Source organism: Nicotiana attenuata, unplaced genomic scaffold (assembly GCF_001879085.1).
Source record: "Nicotiana attenuata strain UT unplaced genomic scaffold, NIATTr2, whole genome shotgun sequence".
In the NCBI taxonomy this organism is placed as follows: domain Eukaryota; kingdom Viridiplantae; phylum Streptophyta; class Magnoliopsida; order Solanales; family Solanaceae; genus Nicotiana; species Nicotiana attenuata.
This window is the reverse complement of record NW_017671346.1, coordinates 159,634-177,147: the sequence shown is the minus strand read 5'-3', so window position 1 is coordinate 177,147 and position 17,514 is coordinate 159,634. Positions and strand designations below refer to the sequence as shown.

The 17,514-nt window shown below is 40.3% G+C and overlaps 1 protein-coding gene across 2 annotated transcripts; it reads left to right on the top strand.

Moving 5' to 3' along the window:
- Positions 1-6,323: 6,323 nt before the first annotated feature.
- Positions 6,324-14,921, top strand: LOC109207708 (transcriptional corepressor LEUNIG_HOMOLOG-like). 2 transcript variants are annotated; one of them, XM_019370682.1, is made up of 19 exons: positions 6,324-6,426; positions 6,969-7,026; positions 7,130-7,230; positions 7,647-7,744; positions 7,977-8,086; positions 8,181-8,470; positions 8,598-8,673; positions 8,781-8,892; positions 10,005-10,054; positions 10,144-10,428; positions 12,126-12,200; positions 12,340-12,561; positions 12,772-12,910; positions 12,992-13,098; positions 13,299-13,448; positions 13,656-13,811; positions 13,900-14,019; positions 14,152-14,349; positions 14,505-14,921. In XM_019370682.1, exons 3-19 carry the CDS (start codon positions 7,199-7,201, stop codon positions 14,646-14,648), a joined length of 2,364 nt encoding a protein of 787 aa, XP_019226227.1. In that variant the 5' UTR covers positions 6,324-6,426; positions 6,969-7,026; positions 7,130-7,198; the 3' UTR covers positions 14,649-14,921. The 2 variants fall into 2 exon arrangements, with proteins under 2 accessions (XP_019226227.1, XP_019226226.1); XM_019370681.1 differs by lacking the exon at positions 6,324-6,426 and adding an exon at positions 6,480-6,761.
- Positions 14,922-17,514: the final 2,593 nt, after the last annotated feature.

Here is a 17,514-nt window from a genome sequence, read left to right as displayed (position 1 = left end):
TTATTGCATATCGGAATCTGATACTTGGTTCACCGACTTCGATCGGTATTAGAGCTTCGGCGTCGTAAACCAGCGAGAATGGGGTGGTCCCGATACTGGACTTTGAGGTCGTATGGTATGCCCATAGAACTTCGAGTAAGATTTCCTCTAATTTTCCTTTGGCGTTGGTTAACCTCTTTTTGAGGTTTTGGAGTATGGTTTTGTTGGTCGATTATGCTTGTTCGTTCCCACTAGGGTGATAAGGTGTTGATAGGATCCTTTTGATCTTATGGTCCTCGAGAAATTTGGTCACTTTGCTGCCGATATGTTATTTCCCATTGTCACATACGATTTTGGACGACATTCCGAAACGATATATGATGTGATCCCAAATGAAGTCGATGAATTCCTTCTCCCTGACCTTCTCATATGCATGGGCTTCAACCCACTTAAAAAAAATAGTCTGTCATAAACAATATAAATTGAGCCTTACCGGGTGCCCATGGAAGAGGGCCAACGATGTCCATTCCCCACTTCATGAATGGCCATGGTGACAAGACCAAATGTAGCAGCTCCCCGGGTTGGTGAATCATCGGAGCACGTCTTTGGTATTCGTCACATTTTCGTGCGAACTCCTTTGCGTCTTTTTCCATGTTGATCCAGTAATAGCCGGCTCTGATTACCTTTCGAACCAATGATTCGGCGCCTGAATGATTTTCGCAGGTGACCTCGTGGACTTCCCTCAGAACGTACTCGGTATCTCCTGGTCCCAAACATATTTCTAGTTGGCCATCGAACATTCTTCTGAACAGGTTCCGTCTTCGGACAAGCTGAATCGGGTTGCCTTTGTGCGCAGGGTCCTCGATTCTTTTGGGTCTGAGGGTAGTTTCCCGGTCTTCAAATATTCTACATATTTGTTTCTCCAATCCTAAGTCGAACTTGTAGAGTTTATTTTGGCATGACCTTCTTCCACTACTGATCTCATACGACTGCCCCTAAGTTGAGCTCTTCGTCTTCAATCGATGACCCTAAGTTCGCAAGGGCATCGGACTCACTATTTTGATCCTGAGGTACGTGTTGCAAAGTCCACTCTTTGAACCGATGTAATGTTACTGCAACTTATCTAGGTATCTTTGCATTCGTTCTTCTCTGACTTCAAATGTCCCGTTAACTTGGATCGCCACAAGGAGGGAGTCGCACTTAGCTTCGATCACCTCCGCCCCCAAGCTTTTGGCTAGTTCGAGACTTGCAATCATGGCTCATATTCGACCTCATTGTTAGTCAATTTCACAGTTCTAATAGATTTTCTAACTACATTGCCTATGGGTAGCTTCAATATGATGCCAAGTCCGGACCCTTTTACGTTCGAGGCGTCGTCCGTAAAGAGGGTCCAGATTCCCGAAGACGTCCTCGAGTTTACCAACAAATCTCTTCAACCTCGGGTATTAGGGCTGGCGCAAAGTCAGCCACGAAATCTACCGAAATTTGAGATTTAATGGTCGTCCTGGGTCGATACTCAATATCGTACCCACTGATTTCCACTACCCATTTGGCCAATCGTCCTGAGAGTTCTAGTTTATGCATTATATTTCGCTACATGTAAGTCGTCACAACACATATAGGATGGCACTGAAAATATGGTTTCAGTTTCCTAGAGGCGCTTAGCAAAGCGAGCGCTAATTTTTCTAGGTAAGGGTACCTAGTTTCGGCCTCACACAGGATCCTGCTAACATAATAAATTGGAAATTGTACCTTCTCTTCCTAAACTAGGACTCCACTTATCTCTATCTCCGATACTGCCAAGTACAGGTATAGTTGTTCGTCTACCTTCGGCGTGTGAAGCAGTAGCGGGCTCAATAGATATCGCTTGAGTTTTTCCAAGGCCCGTTGGCATTTTGGGGTCCATGTGAAGTTGTTTTTCTTCTTCATTAATGAGAAAAATCGGTGGCTCTTACCGGAGGACCTCGTGATTTTCCCTAGGGCGAAAATGTGCCTGGTTAGCCTTTGCATGGCCTTTACGTTGTCCACTACCGTGATATCCTCGATAGCTTTGATCTTGTTAGGGTTGATCTCTATTCCTCTGTTTGATACCATGAACCCAAGAAATTTACCTGATCCGACTCCGAACGCATATTTCTCCGGATTCAGTTTCATGTTGTACTTAATCAATATACCGAAGATTTCTTGCAAATGCTGCAAATGATCATCTGCTCGTAGGGACTTAACCAACATATTGTTAATGTAAACTTCCATGGATTTCCCTATTTGTTCTTCGAAAATCCGGTTTACTAGACGTTGGTAAGTGGCACCGGCATTTTTTAACCCAAATGGCATCACGTTATAGTAGTATATGCCATACTTAGTGATGAAGGAGGTTTTTTCCTAATCATTCGGGTTCGTCCGTATTTGGTTGTACCCAGAGTAGGCCTCAAGAAAATTATGGATCTCGTGGCCGGTCGTGGCAACGATCATGCGATCGATGTTGGGCAAAGGGAAAGAGTCCTTGTGACATGCCTTATTTAAATCTTTATAATCTTATTCTCAGTTTGTTCCCTTTTTTAGGGACTACCACTACGTTTGCTAACTATTTAGGGTATTTAACTTCCCGAATGGACCCTATTTTAAGGAGTTTAGTTACCTCGTCCTTGATGAAAGCATGTTTGATCTCAGACTGGGTCTCCTCTTTTGTTTGCCCGGGTGGAATTTCGGGTCCAGGCTTAGCTTGTGAGTGGTAATCTCCGACGGGATCCCTGCCATATCAATATGGGACCAAGCAAAACAATTTATGTTAGCTATATGAAATTGAATGAGTTTTTTCCTGAGCTCGGGGGTTAACCTCGTGCCTAGGTATACCTTCCGATCGGGTAGATGTTCGATCAATGTGACTTGTTCAAGCTCTTCGACTATTGATTTTGTAGCATCGGAATCATCGGGGATTATAAAAGATTTGGGAACTCTGTAATCATCGTCTTCATTAGTCCCCTATTTATCCGATTGGGTCGTGGCTGGTGTCGATAATTGCTATTTAGTTTCCTGCTTTATATCTGAATTCGGTCCCTTTGATGTCGCCAGTGTTGATACCGGAATCACTTCTTCAGCTGCAAATATTTCCTTTGCGGCCGGTTGCTCCCCGTAGATCATTTAATCCCTCATGGCGTCAGGAGTTTTAACACTTAGTGAAGAGTCGAGTGCACTGCCCTCATGTCGTGGATCCATGACCTCCCGAACAGGGCGTTGTACCTCATGTCCCCCTCAATCACATAAAACTTGCTTTCCTGGATGGTCCCGGCGGCGTTTACTGGTAATGTTATTTCTCCCTTAGTAGTTTCACATGCCATGTTGAATCCGTTTAGCAATCGGGCTGCAGGCACGATTTGGCCTTGTAGGCCGAGTTGTTCTATGACCCACGATCGAATGATGTTGACCGAGCTACCTGGATCGATTAACACACGTTTAAATCGAGATTTATTAATGAGTATAGATATTACCAGTGCATCATTGTGGGCTGCACGATTCCTTTTGTATCCTCGTCACTAAAAGATAAAGTCCCTTATGGTATGTAATCTCGAGTCCGTTTTTCCCTTGTGATGGATACTTTGGCGCGCTTTAACATCGGACTTTGAGGAACATCGACCCCTCCGATGATCATGTGAATGACTTGTTGAGGTTCTTTTTGCTCGGTTTATTTATTGGAGTCCCTATTTCTGAAATGATTTTTGGCTCGGTCACTCAGGAATTCTCGAAGATGCCCGTTGTTGAATAACAGGGCTACCTCCTCCCTCAACTGTAAGCAATCCTTTGTTTTGTGGCCATGAGTGCCATGATATTTGCACATCTGGTTTGGATCCCTTTGGGCTGGGTCGTACTGTAGAGGTCGAGGCCATTTGGTATCTTTGATGCATCTGATAGCCGATATGATGGAAGCAGCATCAATGTTAAAGTTATATTACGATAACCTCGGTACTTCTTTAGGTCTGATAGGCCTGTCGAAACTGTTCTTGCTCATGAGTCCTCGGCTGCTCTGGCCTCGGTCATTTCTCCTTTTATTTCGCATAGAACCCCGTCCGGACCCAGTGCTTCTTCGATCCTCATTGTACGGCTGATACTGATCCCTATTCGACCTTGGTTCATGATCGATGTCTCTCTTGACTCTGTCAATGGGTCAAATAGGGTAAACGGACCCGGAAGTAGCCCCAGTTAATCATCTTCACCTTTGATCTTTGAATGACATCGGTTATGCACATCAGCCCAAGTGACAGCTAGATATTCTATCAGATTATGCTTCAATTGTTGTGAAGCCACCGAACTTCGAACATTGAGTCCTTGGGTAAAAGCTAGAACGGCCCAATCGTCAGCGACCGGTGGCAGGTCCATCCTTTCCATTTGAAACCGAGATACGAACTCTCTGAGCATTTCATTATCCTTTTTCCTTACTTTGAAGAGGTCCGACTTCCTGGTTTCGACCTTGATAGCCCCATCGTGTGCTTTCACAAAAAAGAGTGAACAAGCATAGCAAATGAGTCAATTGAATTAGGGGGTAAGTTGTGATATCATATCATAGCTCCATTTGACAGGGTTTCTCCGAATTTCTTCAGCAAGATAGACTCGATCTCATCATCCTCCAAGTCGTTTCCTTTGATGCCGCATGTGTGTGAAGTGGCATGCTCGTTTAGGTCAATCATTCCATTCTACTTAGGAATCTCGGGCAATGCGGAATTTTTTTAGGGATCGGCTTTGGAGCCGCACTAAGAGGGAAAGGTTTCTCTACAAACTCTTGGAGTCCAAGCGTTTCAGTAACGGCGGCGCTCCCGGGATCCGGTCGATCCTGGAAAGGTTTCCACCTTTTTGCCATTTGCTTCGATTTTCTTCTCCCCTGATTTTATTCGTTTTGTCAGCTCCTCGAGCATTTTTAGGATTGGGGTTATTACCTGACTCGTTCCCACTCGAACTCTCCGCGACCAGTTCCTCCCTGCGGGTGATCTCTCGAGACGGATAGGGCTCGTTTTGCTCGGTACGCGGCTTTGTTTTTGTAATTGAGCTATCGCCGCCTGTTGAGCATGTAACATTTCGAAGATCATCCGTAGATTGATCTCGTCTCCTCCATTGTTTTGAGTATTTTGTGTTGTCGATCGGGCTCCACCACAGATGTTATTCTCGGGGCCAGAAGGGAGGCTTGTGTCGATAGCCACATGCGGGTTAGCGTCCAACGGGTCCGCAATTGGAATTCCGATGGGATCAATGGGCGATACCTCGTTACCGGGCGCTATGTTATTATTTTTACCGTGGTGAACATACTCATCGTCAGCAGGTAGAGGTGCTAATTGTGAGTTTGACATTTTGAGCTCAATCCTGAAATCAGAGACACTTCAAAGAATAAGTGTAAAATAGAGTGTGTTATGGAAATTTGTGTCAAATAACCACTATTATCCTTAGCCCGACGGTGGGTGCCAAACTGTTTACCTTCAAAATCGAGTAACAATTGAGTTTATAAGTGGTTTTAAGGATACGTGGATTAATTCGACACAAAGCGATAAATTGAATTATAAATAAGGGAACAATAATAAAGTAAATTCAAACCGTATGACTTGAAGAGCTATAGCCTTGAAAAGTAAATCTCACTTGAAGTGGATGATATTAGATACAGAAGAACAATAGCTTGCAGGAAGAAAATTATATTATAATGATTTGGGATACGTGTAACAATGTCCTTTACAAATTATGAGACCCCTTTATATAGTAGGGGAGTCCTACTTTAGGTACAATTATATAAAAGGTAGAAAATCACATGAATTGCTAATCAACCGGTCTCTCATTGATATGTGCCGAGATTCCCGCCGTGATATTCGACCGATTACGGATATTTCGGCCTTCCGTTATTTGGTATGACAATGTTTTCTCTAGCTCATTCGGAATGGGGTCGGTTCCGGAGTCATGGACTCGTATGTTCTAACCTCGTACCTTGGTTCGATGGGACCCAGGGTCGATCTTCAATCCATTACGTTTCAGTCCCGATATGTCGTACAATTGAAGAGCCCGATTTTGATCATATACAATATTATTTTTAATTTTAGCATAACTTATTTCTAAACCAAAGCGATTCGGTACTAGGATCTCAGTTATACCCATTGTGTGTGCACTGCGCGTCTATTTAAGTGCGGAATTACTTGCAACTACTTCCTGATAGCGACCTCTAGTTAAATAAAGGTCGAAGTCGAACACGTTGCCTCACAAGCTCAAGCTCTTCCCCACGTAAACCCTCACTTTAGCGCCTTATACGCGCGTTACACTCGAGCACCGCTTCGCTTACGTAAAACTTGTTCGACTTTTACCCTCTTTCGAACGGAATCGCCGAACCAGCCCTCCAACCCTGTTAAAACTCGAACAATTTCCCCAGAACCTAACATCAGTCCCAGTCAAAGACAAAAAAAAAGCTACTCCGAACCTTAGGTTCGGTACCTTACTTGACAGCCTGTTTTGCTATTTTCGGCTTTCTTCACTTTGATATTCGTTAGTTTTTCTCACTTTTTTATTTCATTAGTTGAAGTACTCTTCAGTAGGAATCTTTTACGAGCTGTGAATGATGAATTTTCTCGAAGAGGAAGTTGAATTTTGGAGTTGAATTCTTCAGAATTAGTGTCTGTGTTTAAGTTTTTTCCGTTGATTTTGTGAGAATTAATGTTCGAATAAAAGTGTAATTTTATTGAAGTTTATGATCGGGAGTACGAAATTCCTGATCGACGGTTTAATTTGAGATTTTCTACTCGAATTACTCTTTCGTTGAGGTAATTTTCGGCTGGAGATTTTTTTCCCCCACTTGTGTTTCAGCTTCTTGAGCTTGTGAACTGATTTTTGAATTCGTGAATTAGAATCCCCGCTGGTGTTACTGTATGATTCTGGAGTCGAAATTTTCTTATCGATTAAGATTTTGATTCTTATTTCATGAATTATTTTAATTCTCTTGTTTTTACGGCTGAATTTGTGTGAATTAGGGTTCTTTTTGCGGAGTTTTTCTTAAATCAGCAATGCTGGATTTCATCTTCGTAACTGGTAAAGTATCTGCCTGAGGAAAATCGGTTCCGTTTATTCTTTGTTTTAGTTTTTCTTTTACTTGTAATTTTGTTGAACTGTTTTTATGCTTAAAAAATTGTAGCTCTGTGATTGCTGTGGATATCGTAGTTTTGCTGGGCGGAATTTCCTGCACAAGTGATCGGGTGAAATCATGGCGCAGAGTAATTGGGAAGCAGATAAGATGTATGCAACTTCCTCCTGCGAGTCAGCTGATTGTAAATTTTCAGTTTCTTTGTTAAGGATGGAACAGGAACGTGCGAAACGTTTATCATCCATGCTTCACTACCCAAGATTAAAATATTGTATCATTTTTTTGATAAGTTAATTAAGTGCCAAATTCTCAAAAATAGTCGAAATAACAAACAAACTTTCCAATCTTTCAAGTTCCTAGTCGAGGGGGAAAAGTAAAATTCCTCATCATTAAAGAGCACTACAAGTTATTTGTGGACACAGTTAGCAGGTACCCTGTGTAGTATTTAGTGCAAGCTGGGTCTGGCACCACTGTCGTAAAAAAATAAATAATAATAATATGAGTACTAGTTGTTTACAGTTATGACTTTATTGATTTTCATCCTCTGTTGATTTTGTTGTGTTGCTAGGCTTGATGTTTACATTCATGACTACTTGTTGAAAAGAAAGCTGCATAATTCTGCAAAAGCTTTCATGACGGAAGGGAAGGTTGCTACGGATCCCGTAGGTAATGATGTTAAACAATTCTCTACGTGTTGAGTTCTTTCTACTATATATATATATATATATATATATATATATATATATATATATATATATATATCATATTATCTCTAGCTTTTTGGCTAATTAATCTGCAGAATGGATCATGCTGATTCTCATTTTTTATTACTTCTACCCTTAGTTTGATTATGTTTGGTCCATATGAGGTGTTCATAATTTGATTTGTCCTATTGTAGCCATTGATGCACCTGGAGGGTTTCTATTTGAATGGTGGTCCGTGTTTTGGGACATTTTCATTGCACGGACAAATGAGAAACATTCTGAAGCAGCAGCAGCGTACATAGAGGTTTGTTTTAACTTATGCAATGTGCCATTCGTCACCCTAATATTTTAATTATAACCAGCCTGAAGCACCTTGTTTTGTTTGGTTTGAACTCTAGACACAGCAGATGAAAGCAAGGGAGCATCAACAGCAGCTACAGATGCAGCAATTGCAACTCATGCAACAGCGAAATGCCCAGTTACAACGAAGGGATCAAAATCCCTCCCTTGGTGGTTCTATAAGTGCTATAAACTCTGAAGGCATGATGGGGCAACCATCTGCTAGTGTTTTGGCCATGAAAATGTACGAGGAACAAATGAAGCACCCTCACTCCTTGGACTCGGAGACATCACCTCTTATTGATCCCAATAGGATGGCTTTTCTCAAATCTGCAACTAATCATCAACGGTATGAGTGTTGCAACATTTTCTGGCAACATCTTCTGTGTTTGTTGCATTACTTTAGGTAGCCTCGATTGACTTGTTGCATGATTTTTCTGAACTTCTGTACCTGCGTGTCTTCTCTGTTGATTCAGCCAGTTGGCACAAGGTAATTCGGGGAGCATGTCTGCAGCATTGCAGCAAATGCAAGGGCGCCCTCAGCTGGCAACGGTGACTAGATTTCTCCTATTTTAGTAGACAACATCTATTTATTCTTGAGTTTATTTTTTATTTTGTTTTGGACCAAGCTCAGCTCAATATCCTTGGAAAATATGTAGGATATTAAAACAGAAGTGAACTTGAGTTGTAATCAGAAATCTTTGCCCATGGATCCTTCATCAATTTATGGCCAAGCAATTCTACAGTCAAAGTCGGGACTTGGTGGTGCAGGTACTGTTCCTTGGTTGCTTATAAGTTATAACACCCTATGTCCACCTACTCAACTAATGATATCTAGTCGATAATGTTTTATTTTTATATGAAATGCACATGGAATGAGTTTGGCATAATTTCTTATTTATCCTTGAAATGAAGCATGGAGTTCTCTTAATGAACTGTTTTAATCTTTTAATAATCCAAGTAAGGCAGTCATTTGCCACAATCTGAACTCTTCCAATTTTTCCATTTGTTGGCTACCAGATAAGTGGATATGCCTCTCCTCTATGGCAACTTTCATGAATGACATTGCTCTTTCTTTTTCCTGTACTGCAAGTTCTAGAAGATTAAAACTTCCACTCTTAGAGGATTGGCCCAGGACTTCAAAAATGATTACTTCCAGCTTCAATCTGTTCTATGTTCAATCATATATAAATGACATAACTAATGCATTACCCAGCACCCACATTTTTCCCTTATTGATTGCCATTTTGGCCTAGCTGATTGTCCATGATATCCATGTTAGTGCTAGGTTGAATTTTGGAGTCAATTGTTGGTCGTGCTCCTTCAACTGGCATCATGCAAATTTTCAGACCCACGTTTGTTACTTATTCGTATGTGTTATTTCTGATTTTATAGCATTCGTAACATAAATCTTAAAATTATTGTTGGAATGTTTTAGGACGCTGTTGTTAAGTCTGATTAATGTTTTGACTTCCTCAGATGAAAGTTGTCCAATGTAGTTGGGACATGGATATCCGATTTATTTATTTATTTTTTCAACATCGCATTTCGGTAAATTTTCTGGCATCTCAAGCTTCATTCATCTGTCTTTAGCAGCAACGTTTGGCGCGAGTGTGGGTAGATTTTTGAGTGTTCTTTATGGGCATCAGTAATAAGTCCTTTTCTCTGCTTTTTATCTTTTCATTGGTTTGTTTTGTGGATTTGACTCGTTCCAACACTTCCTTGAAAGTTCCATTTTCTCTTTTTCCATTTTTTAATTTAATGTAAAGTCAGGTCTTGCTCTTGTATTCTTTTTATGGGGATAGTTCTATATCAATTTTGTTGATGATTATATTGGCGACCACTCAGGTAACTTGTCCTTTCATTTTCTCCTGGTTCTTTAGGTTTGAACCAAGGTGTTACTGGTCTACCATTGAAGGGTTGGCCGTTAACTGTAAGTTACTATTTCTTTCATTCACCGTGTATGTCTAATTTCTACAATTTTGATATTCAGTGGTTGGCTGTTCTCATTGATATTGTTAGGGAATTGACCATTTGAGGCCGAGTATGGGTTTGCAAGTACAGAAGCCCAATATACAGACCCAAAATCAATTTCTTTTGGCATCACAACAACAGCAGGTTCTTGCACAAGGTAACCTGAATTCCCCTAACTATGGATATGGTGGATCACAACAACAACAGGTTCTTTCACAAGCTCAAGCACAAGGTTATGGTGGATTACCAAGAGGTAACTTCAATGCGAAAGATGTTCAGCCACCAAGAAATGATGGATCCATATGCTCTCCAGTACAATCAAATTCACCAAAGGTTAAGTCTACTCTCCTAGAATGAAGAACAGTATCTGCATTGGCTAATTATTTTGTGTATTGGCCATTATGCAATCTAAAAACTATTTTTCACAGCTAGAGCATACGGGTTGTTTTCCTCTTCCACTCAGAAATTTTAGTGCGTTGTATATTGAACTGTGTTTTCCTCAAGGTGCCTGTGCTTGTAGTTTTTCTTCGTAGGGTGAAAAATGAAGAGATATGATGCAATTGAAGTTTGTCTTTGAAGGCAATGCATACAAATATTGAGGCCGCTGAAGCCAATTCATACAAATAATGAGGAAATAGTGTAACATAAGCTAAACCATGTTGGGAAATTTCCCAATCTACTAAAAAGTTTAGGAGGGCGGGCCGGCACGAGGGAGGGCGGGAGGGTGGGTAATGGACCTACTTACCTTGCTTGTAGACCTGCTGCAGAGCTAACCCTGGTTCTATTGGTTTGGTGGTTGCTTCCAAGACGATTTCTTTATGCCCATCAAAGGATCTAAGAATCATGGAAGACGTAATTGAAATATGCACCTGAAATTAAATCACATTGGTATAAAGAGCCGGAAAGGAAAAAGAGGAGGAAAGAAGCAAGAGACTGAGCGACGAAGCGAGGTTCCAGCAGGTAGGTAATTCAAGATAGAGGGTTTCCCTTGCTTAGGAAATCTTTCTCTTTGTCAAGGCCTCTCAGTCAGGATGTTTGCTTCAGTTAGAGTGAAAATTTTGAGGAACCTCTTTTCTGTGAGAATTACGTCGCTTCCATGATTTAGAGTAAATTCTCTAGAGCTGCGATGCTCTAGACCCCACACTGTGGGAATACACTGGGTTTGTTGTTCTCTAGAGCCCGATGCTCAAAGTTGGTTGAAATTCTTACCTTATTTATGTTCACCAAAAAAAAAAAAAAAAGCAGTCCTTACTTACCTTGCTGGTTGCTGGTGCATTGGTATACATTGCTTCATCCTAAGTTTGGAGAACAAGGTAGCCCCCCCCCCCCCCCCCCCCAAAAAAAAAAAAAAAAGAGAAAAAAACTAGTCCCTAAACTGTGATTCAACAAGCGAGTAGCAGGCCGTGCTTCACTGGCTCCAGATTCTTAAACTTTGAACTTATTTGGTTCACCTTTACTATACCCTTTGGGATAAACCATCATGTTCCTGATGCAAGAACAATCATCAAAAACTGAGTGAGAATTTGTGGCCAATGGATGTTCTTAGCCACTGAAGTGCCAGGATTATATATCAAAAGGCTGATGCAATCGAAACCAGTTGAAAACCAATTATTAGAAATTTGAGGCTAGATCTCAACCAAAATGCAATGAAGCCTTAGCTTTTTTCTAGGTGTTAGCGCTTGCTTTGCTAATGGATTGTACATCTTTCAGAATAATTTCCATCATCCCAGCTTTCTTGTGCAGTTGCCATACCTTACCTTGCAGCTGTCCTTGAGAGCTCCTCTTAAATTGTTCTGCACTGGCTCATTGTGTGTGATGATGTTTACGGTTTTAAATAATGATGTGTAAGGCTGCGTACAATAGACCCTTGTGGTCCGGCACTTCCCCGGACCCCGCACATAGTGGGAGCTTAGTGCACCGGGCTTCCCTTTTCTTCCTGTATATCCAAAGAGGCTCTCTTTCATTTTAGTTGCAACGACTTGAATATTATACTCTAAACTGCTTGTGTACTAATTACTTGTTTTAAACAGATGAAAATGGCCCAAATTCAGCAATCCTCCTCTCAACAACAGGACCAGATGCAGCAACAGCAGCAACTGCCACAGGTTGGTTTAACCAGATAGAGTTCACATCTGATTTTAGCTTTGGTGATATCTACCAACAGATTTAGTTTCTATAATTTAAATTATCTAAACAATCAAAGCAATGGAAGAGAAGTTTATCTTTCTTCTTCCTGTGATTCAGAACGGCAGAAAAAGGAAGCAACATTCGTCATCTGGACCTGCCAATAGTACTGGCACTGGAAATACTGTTGGCCCTTCACCAAGCTCACCAGCATCAACTCATACACCTGGTGATGGGATGACTAGTGCTAGCAGCCTTCAGCATGTCAGCAGTGTGTCAAAAAGCATGATGATGTACGGAGGAGACGGAACTGGTGGTATTGCATCCTCTACAAATCAGCTGGTAAAACTTACTGTTAATCATGCACATTCTTTTATATTGCAGTTCCGTACATCTGTAATATTTGTTATGAAGTACTATTATTTATCATATGGTTCCAGGATCTTTGATGAATAGAACGCTGAGTTAATTAATTCTTTATGCATTTTGACGTTCATAATCATGTTACATTTGAAATATGGTTTCGCCAATATGCCTTTATCTGTTGTACAGGATGACTTGGAGACATTTGGAGACATTGGTTCCCTGGAAGATAATGTGGAGTCATTTTTGTCACATGATGGAGGAGATGGAAATATCTATGGCACACTGAAGCAAACTCTTACTGAGCACAAACCTGAGTCTTCCAAAGGTGATAACTCACTTGTTACGTGTAAATGCTGCTTTCATTGTTGTTTTTCTTGCAATTTTACTAAGAGGATAACTATATCAGGATTCTCCTTTGGCGAAGTTGGTTGTATACGCACAAGGAATAAAGTTACTTGCTGTCATTTCTCGTCAGATGGGAAGTTGCTCGCTAGTGCCGGACATGACAAGAAGGTAGAATGCACTTCCTTAGAATCTAATATCTTTAGCATGTAGATAATTGGATGGAGCATTGAAAATCCATTCCAATGGTGGATGTGCTTTTCAGTGGCTAAATTTCCTTTATCCGTAAATACTTCACTAATGACTGTTTCTTGCACTTTGTTTTCGTTAGAGCAATTGTCCTTACAAGTTCTTTCCTCTGTATTTATCAGGCTGTTCTGTGGAACATGGATACCTTGCAAAAGGAGACCACCCCTGAAGAACATCAATACTTGATTACAGATGTCCGGTTCAGGCCTAATTCAACTCAGCTTGCAACTGCTTCATTTGACAAGTCTGTGAGATTGTGGGACGCTGCTAATGTAATTGCTTAGAAACTTTCTGCTGAATAATTATTTAATGTTCACAATGTTGAAGCAGGCCTTACCTCAAGTTGCATTCTACATGGCACCTGATCTACATGCATGCTTTTTAGATAATCTGAGTGTTTTGTATTATTCAACAAAATCAATCTGTATTTTACCACATATTATCACTCAATGACCCCTTGTTAAATTTATCTTTTGCAGCCTAGCTACTGTTTGAATTCATATACGGGGCATACTTCTCATGTTATGTCGCTGGATTTCCACCCGAAAAAGAATGATCTGTTCTGTTTCTGTGACAGCAACAATGAGATTCGCTACTGGAGTATTAGTCCATTCTCATGTACACGGGTGTCAAAGGTTTGCCATTTAGTATTCATTATGTTCTTTTTTTTTGTAGTGATAATTTTGCATTGAACTATCTTCAATTTGTCTCCTCTTTTTGTAGCAAGGAGGCAGTGCACAAGTGAGATTCCAGCCCATAACTGGTCATCTTCTGGCTGCCGCATCAGATAAGGTGGTTTCAATCTTTGACGTTGAAAATGACAGGCAACTACAGTCTTTCCAGGTTCATCGTTACCTTCCCTCTTTTAGTGGATTAAATTGACTGTTACTCGTTCAATTTATTTTTCTGGCACTTCCGTATTTTCTGGATGTGTTCCAGCCATATGCCTCACATCCCAAAGTATTGTATTTGCAGGGACATTCTGGAGTGGTGAACTACCTTTGTTGGGATCTCAATGGTGATCTACTGGCATCAGTAAGTGAGGAGTCCGTTAAAGTTTGGTCATTGACCACCGGTGATTGCATCCATGAGCTAAGTACCAATGAGAATCAGTTCCACTCTTGTGTCTTTCATCCTAGCTATTCAGCTTTATTGGTGATTGGAGGAATGAGGGTAATTATTGCTTTCTTTTGCCAATTCTATTTCTATCATTTCTGTAAAATGTCCATTTAGTTATCTACTGTTGAAAGAATACTCAACAAAGCTCCTTTAAAATATTTTATGCTTGGTATTGAAATTGACTATATTTTTGAGAATTCATGCAACAGTCTTTGGAGCTGTGGAACATGGTTGAGAATAAAAGCATGACAATTCCAGCCCATGATAACATTATCGCTGCTCTAGCACAGTCACCGGTGACTGGAATGGTCGCTTCCGCAAGTCATGACAGTTCTGTGAAGTTATGGAAATAAACAAGGAGTCGCTGCAACGTCACCATAAGAGCGGTGGACATTTACTTCTGCTCCAGGTGCTTAGGGAAAAAGTCCGGGTTGATGTTGTAGTCTGTATTGTTTAAAGAAATCTCCATTTTTCTGTTTGTTAGTCACATTAGAGTTATGGTTTGCTTAAAGCAAGTTGAGCACACTGAGCAAATGGTTCGGGTAGTACTAGGGGAAGCATAACAACTTCTGCGACTGTTCTTGGTGATTAACAACAACTAATAACATGATAAAAATTTCAGCTTATGCTGTGTGCAGCAAATGCGTTGAGATGCCATCCCCCGGAACATGTTCTGCGCCTGATAAGACCGATTTCGAGCTCTTCATAATCAAACTAATGAAAACTAAGACGATTTAGAAATGGATTCTCTAGGATTCTTTGTTTACGTGTGTGGTCTTTTTTGAATAATATTCTCCTTCAAGAATTACCTTCTTTTAAGTAGGCTGCATCTAACCAAGGAATTGCTAGTTAATTAAGTTCTTTAGAGATAAATTTAGGGAAAATTACCCGATCTGTCACTCTACAAATTTTTCTAACAAAAAATAGCCCAAAACAAAATATCTACTAAAAAAAGTTCAAATGTCATTTTTGGCCCAAATAGTTTTCGTATACAATACCGAGTTCTCTCTCTCTCTCTCTTTCTGCGATTTTTTCCTAAATTCAACTAAAATTGCTGAAATTGACGACAAAACAACATACATTTTCGGTTATTTTCGTCTGATTTCAGATAATTTGGAGTAGAAAACCTCTTATTTTGTATATTTTTCTGATTGCATGTGTTTTTGTAGAATCGATGTTGCTTTTCTTTAGGCTTTTGCGACTGATTTTGTAAGTTTTGGTCGAGTTTTTGTATTAATTTTTTCACAAATTTCTATAACCTTTTGTTCGTATATTTTTTTTTTAAATTTTGTCATTAAACCTAGTTTCAATTGTGAAACAGAGCAATATGAGAAGACAAACTCGTTCGATGAGTTCATCACCTTATTCAAAGTCGGTTTCAATTGAGAAATCGAGCAACATGAGAAGAGAAACTAGGTCGATGAGTTTATCTCCTCATTCAACCGCGGTTTTAGTTGAGAAATCGATTGATGAACAAAATATGCGAAGACAAAATCGTTCCGACAGTGTTAAGGTGTTAGAATCTCGAAAGGATATTGTTGGACAATCTGAGAAAAAGAAGAGCAAGATGGTTAATGGATGCTGATCAAGGTAAGAGAAAACGTGTCGTGGAGGACGAAGTGAATTTGGGTGTCAACCGAAAAAAAGTAAGGTTCAGAAGACAGAAAAAGTTAAAATTCCTGACAAAGTTTGTAAGGTATATACAATTTCAGTTATAATTTTTTCTATTGTTCACTCTTCTTTTAAAATTTGGATTTAGTTTGTATTTGTTTGTTTTTAATTCGTGTCATGTATTTGTAGCCTTGGAAGCTCTATATTCCAGTTGGTGAGCCGTTTCCTGTTACTCATTGGTCATCATACACTAATGTGGATATTGTATCGGTTTTACAGTCAAAGTTGACTGATGTCCAGCTTCGGATATTTAGGGAAAGCTGTTTTGGCTATTTGCTTGATTTACCTCGAGTTGCTATCGAGGCACAACTTATTCGTTCCTTAATGTTTAGGGAGTTGGTTCAAGATAAGTGTGATCAATTTTATGTGAATTGAATGACGAATGTGTCTTACATTTTGGTCTTCGAGAATTTAGTATTGTAAGTGGTTTAAACTGTTGTGGTAATGAACATATTATCACGGCCCGGATTTTTCACCCTCGGGAGTCGTGATGGCGCCTACTAATAGGAGCTAGGCAAGCCAATTATCAATTACCTCTTTTAGCGAACATCGTCAATATTAGAAAGCAATAAAGCATAAATAATAAAACTGAAGTCTCAAATATATTTAACTGAAAGAAATGCGGAAATTTAACAAAATTCTCTACCCAAGACTGGTGTCGCAATACTCACGAACGTCTAGAGAATACTAAATACAAGGTTCGAATGAAACATAAAACTGTTTGCTTCGGTACAAATGATAACAAACTGGAAAAAAAATAGAAAGGGACTCCGGGCTTGCGGACGTCGGCAAGGCTACCTCGAATGTCCCTGGACTGAAGTCAGCTCCCGAATGCTCCTACTGCTGTCCAAAAGCTGCTGCTCCGATACTGTGATCTGTGCAAAAAGATGCACAGAGTGTAGCATCAGCACAACCGACCCCATGTGCTGGTAAGTGCCTAGCCTAACCTTGGCGAAGTAGTGACGAGGCTAGACCAGACTACCAGATAAACCTGTGCAGATATATATACAAGTACAACAAAATAATAGCGGAAAATAAACAATTAAAACTGGGAGGGAAACATGCTTATGGGGTAGCAGATAAACCAAATTATCAGGAATAATAGAAGAAACTACATCTCATTTCTTCTAACACAGAATAAGGGAAAACAAACCACTTTCACTTGTTCAATGTTCTCTCGTTGCAGGTGTGCAACACGATCCCATTTCATAATATCACGTGGTAGGCGTACCACTCGCTCCCATTTCATAACATCATGTGGTAGGCGTACCACTCGATCCCATTTCATAACATCACGTGGTAGGCGTACCACTCGATCCCATTTCATAACATCATGTGGTAGGCGTACCACTCGATCCCATTTCATAATATCTCGTGGTCGACGTGCCACACGATCCCATTTCTTTCAACACAATACACAAAATAATCCCGGCAAGGGAACAAGATAATATAATAAACTATCCCGGCAAGGGAGATCCAGCTATAACCAAACTTGTTCAATTTCTACTTAACACATTTAAATCAATACTCAGTCTCAACAGTTACTGG